The sequence below is a fragment of the Mastacembelus armatus genome, chromosome 22 (genome assembly GCF_900324485.2).
Source record: "Mastacembelus armatus chromosome 22, fMasArm1.2, whole genome shotgun sequence".
Taxonomy (NCBI): domain Eukaryota; kingdom Metazoa; phylum Chordata; class Actinopteri; order Synbranchiformes; family Mastacembelidae; genus Mastacembelus; species Mastacembelus armatus.
In genome coordinates this window covers 12,550,535-12,566,341 of record NC_046654.1, presented here as the reverse complement: position 1 = coordinate 12,566,341, position 15,807 = coordinate 12,550,535, and the positions used below count along the sequence as shown (strand labels likewise).

At 42.4% G+C, this 15,807-nt stretch overlaps 1 protein-coding gene across 1 annotated transcript; it reads right to left on the bottom strand.

Moving 5' to 3' along the window:
- Positions 1 to 90: 90 nt before the first annotated feature.
- cyp1c1 (cytochrome P450, family 1, subfamily C, polypeptide 1) lies at positions 91 to 2,928 on the bottom strand. Its single transcript, XM_026308430.1, has one exon. The coding sequence runs from the start codon at positions 2,727 to 2,729 to the stop codon at positions 1,152 to 1,154; it is 1,578 nt and encodes a 525-aa protein (XP_026164215.1). The 5' UTR covers positions 2,730 to 2,928; the 3' UTR covers positions 91 to 1,151.
- Positions 2,929 to 15,807: the final 12,879 nt, after the last annotated feature.

The following is a 15,807-nucleotide window of genomic DNA, read 5'->3' as shown; positions in this document are numbered from 1 at the left end:
AACTTGTTTCATATGGTACTCAGAGATGAGCTATGCATCTATGAAGTGTTAAGACATTAAGAATTACACAAAACCACAGTGACACATTGATCATTGACAGTTCACTTTATTCATTTCAGATATAGCTTATTTTGTCATCATATAAAGCAAACACATTAATAAACAAAATATCCCCTATGATGAACACTTCGCCGTTCCAGGCCTGCTGAGTATGATTTGTTGCCTTGACACAGAGAAACACACCCTGTGGCCATTATAACATCAATTCCTGAATGCAGAGCCTTTAAGAGCGTGCAGTGACATCCACGTAGCTTTGAAAAAAAAAAAAAAAAAGTTAATCTGTAAACAAACGTGTTTTTGAGAATGTCTCAAACGAAAGCAATTCACTGCACATGTGTTTTACTGTACTGGTGAGATTTGTGTTTGGCATGGGGGTAGCTGCAGTGCTTCTACAGTAAAACTGAACCCTGGATGCATAAAGTCTGCGAAGCGTCTACAGAAGTGCCTCCTCTTCATCCTTAAGACTGCAATGGATGCGTTTTAATGAAAGACTTCCTCCTTCACAAACATTCCCCTCTTTGATCTGCATTCTTTGTTTAATGTGTTCATATCTAAGTACAGTAGATAGTGAAATACATTACATTTCATTACTTTTATTGTCATACCTGAAATATAAAATAATGAAAAAAAAAATGTAATTGGTTTATGTGGCAAAGGTTAAATATATTCTAACATATTACATTTGACAACAATTAGTCCACAAGTGACATAATAACATCCACAAGCATTAGATATACATTTATATTAGTTTAAATTGACATTTAAAGGATGTACACGCTGTACATTTACATGCTCTATAGTGGGTATAAAACAGGCACACAGCTCTGAATTATGTACAAAATCTAATCAAGTATAGAGTACTTTGTGAAGCAGAAATGTATTACCTTTGCACAAGCTCGATTTCTACCTGCAGCTAATGAGACATCTTTGAAATCATATTCTCAGCCCTGCACCAGTAATCACTGAAACTCAGACTGTGTTAAGATATCCTTTAAATATGGAAGTTTTTCAACAACTAGATTTAGTGCAGGAACATCAATACTCACTGTCATTGAATTCTGGCCTTGAGTCACAGTAATGGGACATGCTGTTCATGCTGGGGAAACTAACCTAAGCAGGTTTCCTCTGAGCTTGGCACTGACAGAGAATCGGAGGGGCCTCAGTGTGAGCCCATAGGAGCAGTCAAGAGTGACGGGCTCTGAGGGGTTGCTCTCGAAGCTGCACTGATGCAGCAACACTGCTGTGAATAAAAATACCTGTATCTTTGCGATCTGATTGCCAATGCAACGTCTTTTACCCGTTGAAAAAATCATGACGCTGTTGGTTATGTCTTTATTGAGGCCCCCGTTTTCGTCAAGGAAGCGTGTGGGGTCAAAAATGTGAGGGTCCTTCCACTTCAGAGGGTCGTGGTTGACAGACCACTGGTTGATGAAGACCACCGTGTCTTTGGGGATGTGGAGACCTTCGATAGTGACATCTGCGGTTGTGGAATGTGGGATGGTGACAGGTACAAAGCTGGTGAAGCGCATGGTCTCGTAGATGAAGGCGTCCAGGTATGGCAGGTTCCTTCTGTCCTCAACCGATGGCAGTCTGTCTCGGCCTACCACTTTATCTATGAGCTCCTGAAGTTTGGCTTGCATGTCTGGGTACTTGACCAGGAGCAGGATGGTCCACTGCATGAAAGTTGACATTGTGTCTTGGCCTGCTCCGATAAGATCTGTGACAGTTGATTCAACAAACTCTTTCGTCAGTCCACTGTCCTTTCCATGCTCTATTACACTGATGATGGCGTCACTCATGTCCCGAGTCACATCAGGGTTAAAGGACTCTCTGTGCTGCACCACTTTGTCTGTCACAAAGGCAAAAAACTCCTTGTTGAGGTTTTTAAAGTTTTCATAGACACTGCGGACTGGATTGGGGAAAGACTGAAGCCAGGGCATGACATCTACCAAGCTGCCTGCCCCTACTGTCTGTCCAAACTTGTCCACTTTTTTTAACAGCATCCTGAACTCCAGGTCATCGTGTCCGTATCGCTTCCCGAAGCAGAGAGCAGACATGATATTAGCAGCAGCTACTGTAAGCTCATGAGCTGGGTCAAAATACTGTCCATCAGCACTATTGTGCAAAAATATCTGCACCAGTTCCATGGCCTCATTTTTAACATGTTGCTCAAAGGCTTGTTTGGTCTGACTGTTTGCAGAGGAAAAGGCTCTGAGGCTTGACTGTGCAATTTTCCTGTGCGCTTTCCACTGTTTGCTGTAATTATTAAATGTCACACTCCTGCCTCCAGAGATCATCTGGAAAGAGACAAAGTTTGGTCTGCCTGCAAACTCTGTGCTGTGCTCTATCAGAGCCTGACGTATTGCCTTGTCTCCATTCAGGACCACAATGTCACTGCAGCCTAGCCGTATCTGGTACACGTTGCCGTATTTTTTGGCGAGCTTGGCAAAAGTGATGTGCGGCATCTGGCCCAGCTGCATGGCGTTGCCCACCACGGGCCAGGCGAAGGGTCCCGGCAGTCTTCTTTTGAGCCTGAGGTTCCTGACCCACAGACAGGCTTCCAGACAGAAGAGGAAAACAAATGTGGCAACCAGAGCAGGCTGAACCTGTCCAGTCCATTCTCTGATGATGCTGCTGCCCTTCACACCAAACTCAGTGTCCAGTGGCATTGTGGCAAATTTCTCTGCACAAAGAAACAAAAACTTTAGTTTTCAACAAAGTCTGTTCAGTGGTTGTTTGTTTGGAAGAAAAAAAAGTTAACAAAGCTCTTGAAAATCCATATCAAGTGAGAAAAAAAATTCTGATGTGTTAATTATAACTGCAGTGAGTTGGGGTGAAGTTTTTTTTTTTCTTTAGTCTTTTAATCAAGATTTAAGGCTTAAGTGCCTGCTTTTTGCTTCACCCTTGCTTCTTATATGTTTTGCAGTTGGTGGGCAGGGCTCGGGATAACTTTCATACTCCTCCCATTGTGGTAGCCCTGCAGACCCCACTATATCATCTCTCTACTGTCGCTCGCTCTTGGAGGCGCGCACTTGTGAGCGCTGCACACCGTGAGCGTGCAGCGTGAACGACCGCCGTTCACTTCAGAGGGGTGGGGGACACACACACACACACACTGAGCAACTGGTGACCGATTCAGTAGGAAAAGTGTCAAGTTCATTTATTTTACTAATTGGAAAACTGGCAGAGTTTCACATCTCAGACTGCATCTTTTCTGACATTATTTATTTTCTGGCTGCAGAAGACTCAGCGGACCAAGTTTAGAGACTTCTTCAATTAAATTCGTCTCACCTACAGTACCTTTAAGCGTCATTTTATTTTTAGTTAAGTTACCGCGATAATTTTGATTTATTCCGTTTATTACTCTATGTTATGATGTGCGTAAAACTGAAGTCTGCATGCTTAAGCTGCGTAAAAGTTAAATGCATCCTCTTGTTAGGAAAGTTTGGGTCGCTGAATTTAACCAGATGTGTTTTTACTAAAGGAGCAATGCAGGTATGTCCAAAGCTAAACTTGTAGTTTTGTTGCATTTCGCTGTATCTTCATCCCACGTGCCCTGAAGTTTAGATTCATTCCGTTAGTAAATTTATTTATTTAGTGCTGAAAATAAAATTGAGAAAAAGCAGATATTTGATTTATACAGCTGGACTACATGATTTTTTCAGAATGTTTTCTAAAGATGAGCTACTCATACATAAGCACCTTTCAACTTATATGAATTAGCCTATACTAAGAATTAACTAATAATACCGCAGCTGTAACAGTATTTCAGATGCTGATATCAAAATGTATAAATTCACTTTCTTTCTGTGTTAAATTATGCTCAGCTCTGCATGATACAGTGGCACAATCATTTGACTGAAATCTCGCTCCAGCTCAAACGTTCAGTGTGGACAAACCATGAAACATTGATGGTTGAATTTGCAAAGAAAAAAAAAAACCCCAAAAAAACAAACAACTGCAGTTTTGGATGAGACTCTAGGTTACATCATAGCACAAACTTCAGGTACCCCCACTCCCCCACTCCCCCACCCCCTCATCCCTGAACAGTCCTCAAAAACATTGGGCTCAGCAGATAAAAAAAACACATTCAATTAAGGGCAAGATCAAATTTTAGGAAAATCTTGGTTATATTTATTATTATTTTTATATTTTTTATATTATACTTCCACAATGGTAGGCACTGTGTGAGTGTTATGTTGAAATCTTTTGTCAGATGCATAAGTCTTTCTTTCTTTTGCTCTGTTAAACTTTTTGAGCCAAAACTTTTCCCTTCTCCGTGCAGAAGACAAAATTTGTTTCTTGTTTTCCCACCAAGTTTATTTTTGCAGGGAGGTAATGACTCTAATTGAATGTACTAAAACACTTCCGAGGTAAGGCACTAAGTCAGAGGGACAGAAACTTCACCACCACACAAGCACAGGCAGTCATTAACAGCAGGAGAGGAGGAGGAGGAGGAGGAGGAGGAGGAGGAGGAAGGTGAGGCTTGGAAAAGGTAGAAGCTGGTAAATGATGAAGATGACATTGAGTTGTTTTCACTGATTACATGTAGCGTATGAGTGCATGTTAGATGTTATGAGTGCAGTGAATAGTAAAGGTAAGTAGGCAGGAGGAATTATTATTACAGTTTATTTAAAGCCTCGCAGCATGTCTCATTAGTCAAATGTATCATTAACTATATACTGTCTCTATATGTCACCATATAAAGTTTAACTGGCTGTTTTACATGTCGATTAAGTCACTGGATCTGCAGAGCAAACGTTTCACAGCTTCAAGAACAGCGCGCTTTTTATTAAGTTATGCTTTGACAGTCCACCCAGTAACAAACCGTAATGTAGAATTTCTGATTTATTCAACTGATAACTCACACATAAGCACATCATGTCTGAATTGAAAACAAACACAAAGGCAACAAGAAAAGGAACTTAAGTGTAACCGTATTATGCGTTGTGTGTCATTCTTTTACAATTATGGTCCTTAAACAGTCTTTTACAGATGTCGAGAGCTGTGCCGGATCAGAGCTGCGCCTGAGAGCTGTTTGTCTTGAGAAATGTGGTGTGGCCGAGCACCAAAGCCTCCAGAATGATTCCTCGGTTAACCAGAGACATAGCAACGTCTTCGAATACACTGCCTGCACTGGGGATGACTGTTTCTTCTCTCCTCTGTTCCTATAGAGAATCCCTTCCCTCCACCAACACCACCACCACTGCCTCCTCCTCCTCCTCCTCCTCCTTGCCTGAGTCTGCTCATCATACACATGTGGGCACTTGCATCTCCATCTCGCTAATTAGAGCCAGGTTTGTGGCTGAGGACGGGGGTGGTTGGTTGATAGGTTTGTGTGTATGTGTGTGGGAGGGGATGGAGGCCTGGATTGCTGGGGGGGGTGTCATGTGTGCGTTTTGCGTGTGGCTGCTGTGTTTGCCTGTGATTACCCATTGTAACCTGGCTGTGAAAGGTTGGCCCTGACCCTGTGTTGACTCTGGTTGTGGGGAGGAGTAGTCGGAGGGAGGTTTGGGGCTGGGGGTGCGGAGGGGAGGATGGGGTCTGAATGCTGCTGCATCCCATGTGCTAGCGGGTGGGCACTCGCTGTGTGGAGACAGGACCAATGGTAGACCAGGCTGCGCCAGCTCTGGAGCTAATCATTGTTTACTAGTCTCATTTCCACTTCTCAGTGAGCTACTGTCACGCACAGCACCGACGGGGAGGAAGGAGGAGGGAAGGGGGGGTGAGGGTTTGGGTGACAGAGGGTGTGTGTGTGAGGTGGGAGGCAGCAGGGAGAGGAAAGCCAGGGGTCCAACAGGCAGTTTGGGAGCTGGTGGGACTTAGGAAAGGGAAGCAATGAGAGAATGCAGGAATTAAGGTGACGTTTAAGTTTTTTAGTTTTTCTTGAGAGAACTAAGGTGAGCCAAAACCAAACAGACAAACTGGTAAACAGACCCATAAAAAACATCCTCTGGGCCGGTACCATCTCAGGCAGCCAGGAGGTAACCACCGAACATTGCTAGTGAGAGTTGGTGATGTTTGAAATGAAAGCATTTTTACTTGCCAGACCACAGTCTGAGAAAAAAAAACAAAACAAAAAAAATCAAGATTTTTGGAAAAACCATCACTGTCTGAGCTGATAAAAAACCAACAAAAGTAAAGACACATTTGACTTCAGTCAGTTGATACTAAATGGACTCGTGGCTAAAGCGGTAGAACTAGGCAGTGCTTTCACATTTATAAGAAAATCATTCAGCCCTACGTTACATCAGGAAGCTGCCCTCATAAACCCACTGCAGGTGTGCTGCTCAGCACCAACAGGCAGGTAAAGTTGGCTGGATGAGTATTTAGCAGGTGAAGGGCCAAATATTTTCCTCCAGAGTTCACAGGAACCAAAACAGAACTTAGAGGAAAGTACATTTTGGACCAGGATTCATCACGTGGGATGAAAGAAAACTGAATCCTGGTCTGCAACATGAGGCGTTAACATGTCAGTGTTGAGTCTTGTTGGCTGCCTTGTTATTTGTGTGTTTGATTTAAAAACACGTCTGTTTTAAAACAATGAGATCCACAAGTAGAATCCAAAATAACTTTAGTCTCTACTCAGTGGTTTATTAGTGGTTCTGTAGCAGCAACTTAGTCAAGGTTTGATTCAACCCAGTGACTACAAACACCACACATTAGTCCCACTTGTAAGACTCAAGAATTAATCAAAGGGGGGATTTAATACAAAAACCTTATCATGGCTTCCAGAGTATATGATCTTCTTCCAAAGAGGCACATTCAAGATTTTAAGGAATATCCTGCAGCACGTACACACACAACGGCACATTTTAGTTCCAGATTTCCTTCCGAAACATAAAAATAAAACAGTATACAACTAAGGAAGTGACTGAGAAATGTTCCATCACAACGAAGCTCAGTACTTCGGGCTACTGAGTTTTATTATTTTTTTCATATTGTAACTTATTAAGATAATTGCTTTGTTTCTTTCCTACACTCAGTTTCCCTCTTGGCTGTAAGCAGGCTGCGTGATAGAGCTCCACTTAATGTGGCACCCAGGACAGGGGGGCATGTATTATGTACAGTATAGGGGTATTTGTTCCTAATCCCGTGGAGTTTTTGCGTGCTAGTGGAGCGGAGCGGGGAAGAGCTTGCGTGCCATGCCGGCCTGGCGTGCGCGGAGCTCGGTCACTGAACTCCAGGATTCCCCAGGGAGCGGGGGAGGAGGGGGGGAAGGGGTTGGGGTTGGGGTTGGAGTTGGGGTTGGGGGGGAGGTGTGAGGTAGTGCGGAGAGATTAAAATGAGACGAGGGAGAAAGCACAAGTAGAAATGGCTTCCAGATGACCCCGAATCCGTGAGCTCATCAAAGACAGGCTGAAGCATCGACAAGACACGGTTTGCATTTAGCCACCTCCAGCCCAAAGAGAGAGCCGCATATAGGCTGATTCTACATTTAATACGTAGTTTAAGTAATAAATTACTAGTTAGAATAATAAAGACTTTAAAAAGCATAAACAGAGGGATGTTTCCATGTCGCTAAAAGCTTTTACACTCCAATCCAGTGTTAAATCTGACACTACAGTACAGCTGAACAACTGTGAGCTTCCACTCTCTTTTGGGTTTTTCAGCCCATTAACTTTACAGGATGATGTGTATCAGGACATTCTGGATTTTACATTGTTTTTAATTAAAAACGTCATTCAGTTTTGGTTTTTGGGGGAAAAGAAGAACTTATTTGTTTATTTCTGTTTTTATTTAATTAATGTGGCAGCTTTGGTGTTGGGATCACACTGTTACAATGATTCTAAGGTGCATAAAGACTTTATCTTTAACATCACACTTTATTTTTTTTAAAGAGTTAGTTGATTCTTTTTTACCTAAATTTGAGGATTTCAGCCTGTCGTGAGAGGCCAGTTTGCAGCCTATATGCTGTTGGAAGTCTGATTAGGCCCAGGTTGCTTCTTTCTGTAAAGGCAAAATTGCTACATCTGTCATTCATAAACCGTGAAATGCAAGCTTTACTACACTTTATGCTTTATAATCTTAAAGTGGAGAAAGGCAGGAAAGATCGATACTGTTGCTATTAAGAGTTTGACATAAACCTTGCCCTCTGAGACCATAATGCACAAGGCTGTGCACAAAAGTCACAGCAGAAGTCCTAACTTTCAGAATAAAGTATTTTACTTGAGAGTTTGGGATGTTTTAATACGCGTCTGACCATATTCACCTCATTTTAAGTGTTTGGGTTGTACATTCTGGATTAGTTTGAGACACGCCAGAATATAGCATTTCATAAACTCTTTAATCTTTCATACAAGCTTGACAACCACATCTCGTGCATCTTACGTGCTTCCATTAAACCCTGCTGGTAACAATTAGCCACACTTATACTGCACGTTATTAACAGCCAGACTTATGTTTTTTCAAAATTCTTTACAGGTTTTACTACATATGGTTGACCTGTTAAAAATAACAAGGTGACCCCTTTTCTAAGTGTATGTCTCTATAATCCAGTATATACAATTATCATATAAAAATGATATCACGTTTTAATAAACGAGTTTTATGTTACAATAATGAAACGTTCATTCTGATTTTGACAACATCAAACTTCTGTTTAGTACAGCCGAGCAAACAGGGATACAGAAGGATGTTCCAGAAAGGATATTTTCATCAACCCAGTGTGCCGATTGTTCGGAAAGTCTGCATTTGTCCTTAAAGGTTGCATCTCAATTCCCAATACTCAGAAAAAAAGCTTATCAGAGATTGTTATGAGTAAAGAAGAGTAAAGAAACGAAAATAAAAGAAAAGAAAAAAGAAAAGACCTCATTGGGTTGTGTAAAACCTTTTGGCAAATTTCATGAGAGCAGAACTAAATACTGGACACTTTACATCTTATCTTTTAAATCTGTACTTTCTGTGCAGTTTATTCGTGTTTTATATAAAAAACATTTTAAAACCTCAAAACTGCAAATGCATACTCAAGTGTTATTCACCACAAAAAGTTCCCAAAGTATCTGTGAAGAAATACACAAAGAGGACAGTTATTTAAATTTGTGGACAAATGCATGCAAGCCTTTCTCTGCCTAGTCTGCACACATGATGAAGGGTAGAGTCTGTGTCAGTGTTTGTCAGGTCATCACTCTCCTGAGCCCTGTTCCATGACAATGAGCAACTAAAAACATGCAAGGCTGTCATGCAAAATGTTTGTGCGTTTACAAAAACTTTTCCTGTTCTCTGTCAGGGTTGACAATGAAAGCCGGGATACCCCAGTAATCACATCGTACGCAGACCATCTGCCCAGTTTGCTGATGATAAGACAGGTTGCATTTTCTTCTATACAAGATACAAGATGTTCCTGTTTCTGCTTGACACCTTTTAGTGTCTCACATATTTAAGCTCTGTTTTGGCACTATCTCTATTTGCAGGCATGGAAGCTGAGCTGGTCTGTTAAGGACTGACGGGGCCAGTATCTCAGCCAAAGGCACACTGAGCATTATGTCCAGTATGGATACTACCAGTGGGTTGCCCTTCTCATTGTGTAATTGAGCGGATAATGTTCCGTGATTCACACTCTTGTGCAACTCTGTGCGTTCCACTTCAGCAGCTCTGCGCATTTTAGCATCCTGAAAATGAAGCTGGGTCAGTGTGCGGTCAGGGTGCCCCCTGAAATATAGGAAATGCAAAAAAAAAAAAAAAAAAAAGATCTTTCTTTATGATCTAATCCATCTGTACTGTAAAATATTTTTGTCAGATGGTTAAGTTATATTAAAATTATCTGTGTGTTAAAAACAAACAAAAAAAAAAAATACAAAAGGCCAAACACAAATGTCATATTCTGCTGAAGTGGAGCACGCAGAGCTGTCTTAGAGGAAAGTGTGATATGAGTGTGTGTGTGGGTGGCCTTATGGGCTTGTGTACTTTCTCCTTGTGTACACAGGCATTCGCACACCGCAGTTCTGGGTATCTGGGGTTGTAAATTCTGGAGCAATTACTGTGCAGTGCAATCTTTACTAAGATCAGGGAATTCATTTAACTTACTTTAAATCATGACTGCTGCCAACCTTTGTCATTTGTCTGCATTGTGAAGGTAGCTTGTGGAAATGAGGTCACCTTCCTGACACTGCTGCAGCTCCTTTTCCAAGACTGACATTTCATTTGTCTGAAATCTTGAAAATTGTTCTGCAGCTCATCTGCTTCCATTTAACCAGGCACGCTTATTTGTGATTGAGATCGATTCAGTGAGGGAAATGGCTGTGTCTTTTCATCCAATTTTCGACGGTTGTCAACCCCGTTATCACAGTTCATCTTTATTAGTTCAGTTTTAGTCCCCACTTACTGTAGAGACGGAATCTCTCACGTGAACTGCCGACACTCGATCCTCTCCTCGCAGCTGCTTGAGGAGCACAGATAAGCTGCAGAAATGTTTGTACTTGTGTGTACGAGTACAGAGAGAGTGATCACAGCTCTGCTCTAGGTGACTTAAATAACAGTTTGATCCTTGGAAATGACACAACCCCAGCAGCCTCTTGCCCTCAAAAGTGAGAGCTGTCATGTTTGGTTTTAAGTGACAGATGGCCACGAATGCCTCGCATCTCCAAGGGTCAGGCCTTTTCTGTGTCAGAGAACATTTTTGTGCTGCAGCACAGTATTGATCTCAAATGGCTGGTCTTCTAAATTTGTCTCATCTTTAAACAGTTTGTTCTCTTGCTGTTTTCCATAGATGAGCCAAGATTAACAATCATCATCCTCTGATTTTATTAGTAACAAAAGTCCACATATTTCAGGTTCCTGATTACTTGTTTGTTTGAGCAACACAGTGATAATACACATGAATCTCTCACATGAAATAGAAAATACTTAAGTTGGCATCAGAGCTACAACCAAAACATTTTTACGCCACTCAGTCTATCTAGCACTTCAAGAGAAATATATCTGACTATTAATGTTTTGGACCCAATTCAGTGTGGTACTGAATTGTGAGCACCAAGAACTCTGTTTATTTACAAAATGCAATTTCTTCAACACATCATTTCATAAAAATCATCGCAAGTTCAACATTTGCAGCTGCTCTACACTCTGTCGAACACTATGTGTCCCAGCACATGTTGAAATAACCTGGAAACAATGACCTGCTCAGCTGTTTGGCTGAAACAGGCTCTACACGCATACTCATGTATATGTATTCATGCAATGCAAGCAGCCATAAGGATGCTTTCACGCAATCATACACATGCACACACACACACACACACACACACACACACACACACACAGATGGTGTTTTTGGAACAAGGTCTGCATGATTGAAGCTTATGGATCACTGTAGTTTGTCATTTCTGTAGTCAGACTTAGGAATATCGCACCTGAGAAAAAAATATATTTACAACAGCAACTGTAGCTTGGCCATCATTTCTGTTTCAGAATGGGATGACTTCAAACGCTACAGTCAGTGGATTTTGCCTATATAAGGTGTGTTCCTCTGTGCCACAGTCATTTATAGAGGAATGTAAACACATAGCTGTCAGCAGACTAATAGCCATCCAGAGTCCCATTGTTCAAGGAGAGAATGTCTAAACTGACAAGGGCAAAAATTGTTGACTGCCAGTGATTTGATGTGAGTTTGTCGTCCTGATTTCACACTAGACACAACGTGTCATCCCCTACACCCTTTCCATCCTCTCACCTGTAGCTTCTACATGCATATACACTCATATTTGGCCTATTCTGGCTTCTATTTGAGTGGACAGAGTGGAAGGAGGTGCTGGTTAGTATTCAGTGAAGAGTAAGAAAGCCCTTATCCTCAGAAGAGTTTGGCAATTTCTTCTTAATTTGCAGAACAGACTATGAAAAAAGTTCAGTCAGGGAGGAACACTGGAGTCTGTTTTTGTGTTTTTTGAAACAGAGCCTGTAGGCATAGCTGCAGCGAGTGGGGTTCTGTCATTGTTTGGGAACAATTTCACAGACGTGTAATGAAGACCAATCTTGGTCCTGTGTTTTATATGGGATGATATCCCTTTTCCTCCCCATTTGATATGCTTTGCTAATTCATTGACATTATTATAGGAACCTCAGGGAGGAGCTGCATTTGAGGCAGATGTGAACCCTGAATCCCATATTTTGTGAAAAATACAGAGATGACTAGATAGATAGGTCATGTTATTCTCCTGCAATAAAACTGTTTCACTTCATAAATCCATACGCGTTAAACATTTTAAGTGTAGGCCTGAGACATAGAGATCCAGACACCGACAACCTTAAAGTTTGACCTTCTTATTGCCCCCTCTTCCTGGTTGCAACCCCCATTCAAGCTGATACATTTGTAAACCCCAAACACAGCGGCTGCCTCCCAACCCAAACAGCTTAAGAGACAACAATCTCTGAGGAGTCCTTCATGCACAATGTATTCCATGTGCTCACTCCGAGGCCAAGAGGCACACTGTACCGCACATCTGGCACAGACCACCTATCCTATCTTACATATTCCTCCTCAGACCATCAGAATGACTGCCTCTCAGCCTTTCAGTGGATGGAGACCAGCCTCACCAATGATCTCATTCAATGTAAACACATATAGGGATGATAGGCTTATCTATGAGTATGGGAAAATAAATACGATTACTGTCACCAAAAATGTTAAGTTAGCTATTGTACATAACTTTGTATCTATTAATTCTAAGTTTAGGTGGCAGTGGACTGTCCAGTTCTTTCCATCTTTTCATTTGAAATGTGTTTCTCAATGTTCCCTATGGTCTTCTCCCACATAGAAGACATGAAGTGGAGTAGAACTGAAATCATTTAAACTACCCATCCATCTATTATCTATACCTTCTTGTTCCTATTTAGGGTCACGGGGATCTGCTGGAGCCTATCCCATCGCTCTTTGCCAACCACTCACCCACCGTGCCGCCCTCATTTAAACTATCCTCAAAATATTAATGGGAGTCCGACTGTATGCATTCCACAGTTCTCTGATACTGAAGTGCGCCCACAGTCACTTGTCTATGATGGGACTTAAACTCTGACCTTTTGTTTGAAACTCAGATGTGCTATACACCCTTGCATCACTCTGACCTCTGCACCCATACGTTTCTGTTTCGATATATAGAGCATGCTGCTTCCTGCATAGGGACTGAAGTTGGCAGTGCACGTGAATGTGAAGAGTTGTCTGATATGGACATAATTTCTTGGGATACTGGGTTGTACTGGCATCCTCTTCACAATGTTTCCCTCCCTTTCGTTGCTGTCATTACATGAGTGTAGAAAATATACAGGTGGATTTAAATTTCTTGTAGCCAGTGTGGACTGAAATGGATTCCAGAGATGACTTGTTTCCCTGACAAAATCCTTAATGTAAAGTCACTAAACCTACTTGCATTGAGGAAATCTGATGACATAGCCCCTGTGCATTCTTTCGCCTTGGAGGGTTAACTGAGGACTTGTGTGTGTGAGAGAGGCTTTACCCTGCAGACAACCTGGCACTCTGAGGTACACTGAGGTCACCAGAGCTGTTTTGCAAGGCCACTCATAAACAGTAAATCCACCCTCTCACTTTTACACACTCTAAGGACAACTGAGGGAACTGCTCCTCTCCTCTCTTTCTCCTCTTTTGCTCCCTCGCTTTATTACCTCCGTCAACCCTAATTTGGGTTGATGGGGTGGTTGTTGCATGACAGGACACATGTCTGGGCCCCTGCGTGAGAAGGCTGGTTCGCTCTTGCTGGGCTTGTTTTCTTTGCGTGACCATGTCCCTCCCTCTGTCACTCCTGGCACCTCTCAGAAAGCCCAACCACCCCCAGCAACCCCACCAACCCCCTCCCCTGACCTCGTTCATGCCCTCATTACCTGGCATGTCACTGGTTTATTTGCTTTGGCCAGTCGCCCGTGTGAAAGGCACAGTCTGCCCACACTCAGGGAGGGGTCATCAAAGTGGAGCAATGACAGAGGTGTTAGTGGCAGTGTGTGTGTGTGTGTGTGTGTGTGTGTGTGTGTGTGTGTGTGTGTGTGTGTGTGTGTGAGTGTGTGAGTGAGTGGGGTGGGGGGGTGGAGGGGTGGAGGGGGTAGGAAGAGCAGCTAAAAGTGCTCTGAGCTTCGCATGTGTGTGGTAATGTGTTGCTGATATATTTGAGTGTGACCTCCCTGCTTGGTCAAAGGGAAAAATGGTGCACTGTAACTGCTTTTGAGGAATGACATGCACAAGCGGGTCACTCAGAGTTCACCGTCCTGGTTGCCGTCCAGAGACAGTGCCGGGGGAAAAAAAGGAGCATGAGGATTGTGGCTGTGTGTGGAGATTTCGCTTGCTCCCACTGATGTAATTGAACAAATGCTCACGCAAACATTCAGGTCTCTGCATATTCTCCTGCCAAATCTCCTCTATTGTATTCTGAGTCAGTATACAGATATAAATACTGTCAGAGCAATGGGAATGTACCTAACACAAATCTGTAAAATAGGATTCAGGGTTCAGACTTGAACTAATATAGAGTCTGTGTAGTTGTGCAACACCTGGCGATGATAGTAAAAACAGACTATATGTAATCACTAAAACAACTTAATCAAATCCTAAATGTAATTACAAATGTGGGTCATATTGAGTTCTTACCCCGAGACTAGTACAGCCGTAACTTCATTCACTTAAACCACTGGCCTCATATGAAAACTCCCACTCAACTTCTGTTTTTCTATTGTTGTAACACAGCAGAAGTAAAGAAGACCAAGGAGCATTAAAGCACTAAAGAGGTTAATTTCTTATATCATTTTCATATTTGCGGAAATGATGCAAAGCTACCAAGGAAAGTCAATAGGAGATTTATTTCTAAGTTCAGTCTTCCAGGCAGCTAAAATGGTTTGGCCCAGCAGCTCCTTACCAGTAGTGAAAAATCCACCAGAATCTGGGCACATACTGGCCTGAAGTTGGCTAAGAGCTAAATGGAACTGATTATCTCGAGTCTACACCTCTTTTTTCAGCAAACTTGTCATGTTGTTGGAATTTTGGTAAAACGGTAAATTAGCAAAAATGATGTGCTGTTTGTTTATCGCTGATGCTGCTCTACAGCTGTTGTCTCTGTAGCTTTAGCACCTGGAGGGCAGGTAGACTTAACAGCAGCTGTGAATTCTCTTAGCAGATAACAGGGTTAGGTTATCACAACCACGGCATCCATAGCCCAGTCCTCATCCATATGTATTTGTGCTTATTTTAAATGTGGCAAAAACTCGACAGAAAACGGCATGTGGTCGTAATTCCCTAGATGCCGGCTGAGTTTCAGTGGTTGGGTTAATTTTACTCTCCACTGTGTTTAGTGGATTGTCGTTAGCTTAATGCAACAGCATAATGAGACTGGAGCAGAGCATAGTGATTCCACGTGGTGCGTGTTAAGGCATATGCACACAGCTACACGTGGTCACCACAGACATCAGTGAGAAATACGAGCATAGACTGAGAAGCAGGGAACTGACGTGACTTCCCACTAATCCCTTAAGTCGGAGAAGAGACATGGTGAACAGCAGCAGAATGAGGCCCATAAATCAAGCAGGCTGGATAACACAGCCTGAAATAGTCAGTATAGTCTGCAAGTATGTTCCAGATTAACCTCTGCCCCTGCTTCAGTCAGTGCCTCTGCTGGGATGGAATCACTTGGATCTGTCTGGCTCTGGAGGCTGGATGTCATGCTGCTGGATGCTCCTAGTTAGTGATCAGTGTCTCTAACAAGGAGCTGTGGACCAGGACAACACTTTTTGAGTCACAGTGCTTTTTTGGCCTCT

Excerpts from the sequence above, each read along its gene's own strand:
- cyp1c1 (XM_026308430.1), bottom strand. The coding sequence starts at position 2,729 with ATGCCACTGGACACTGAGTTTGGTGTGAAGGGCAGCAGCATCATCAGA.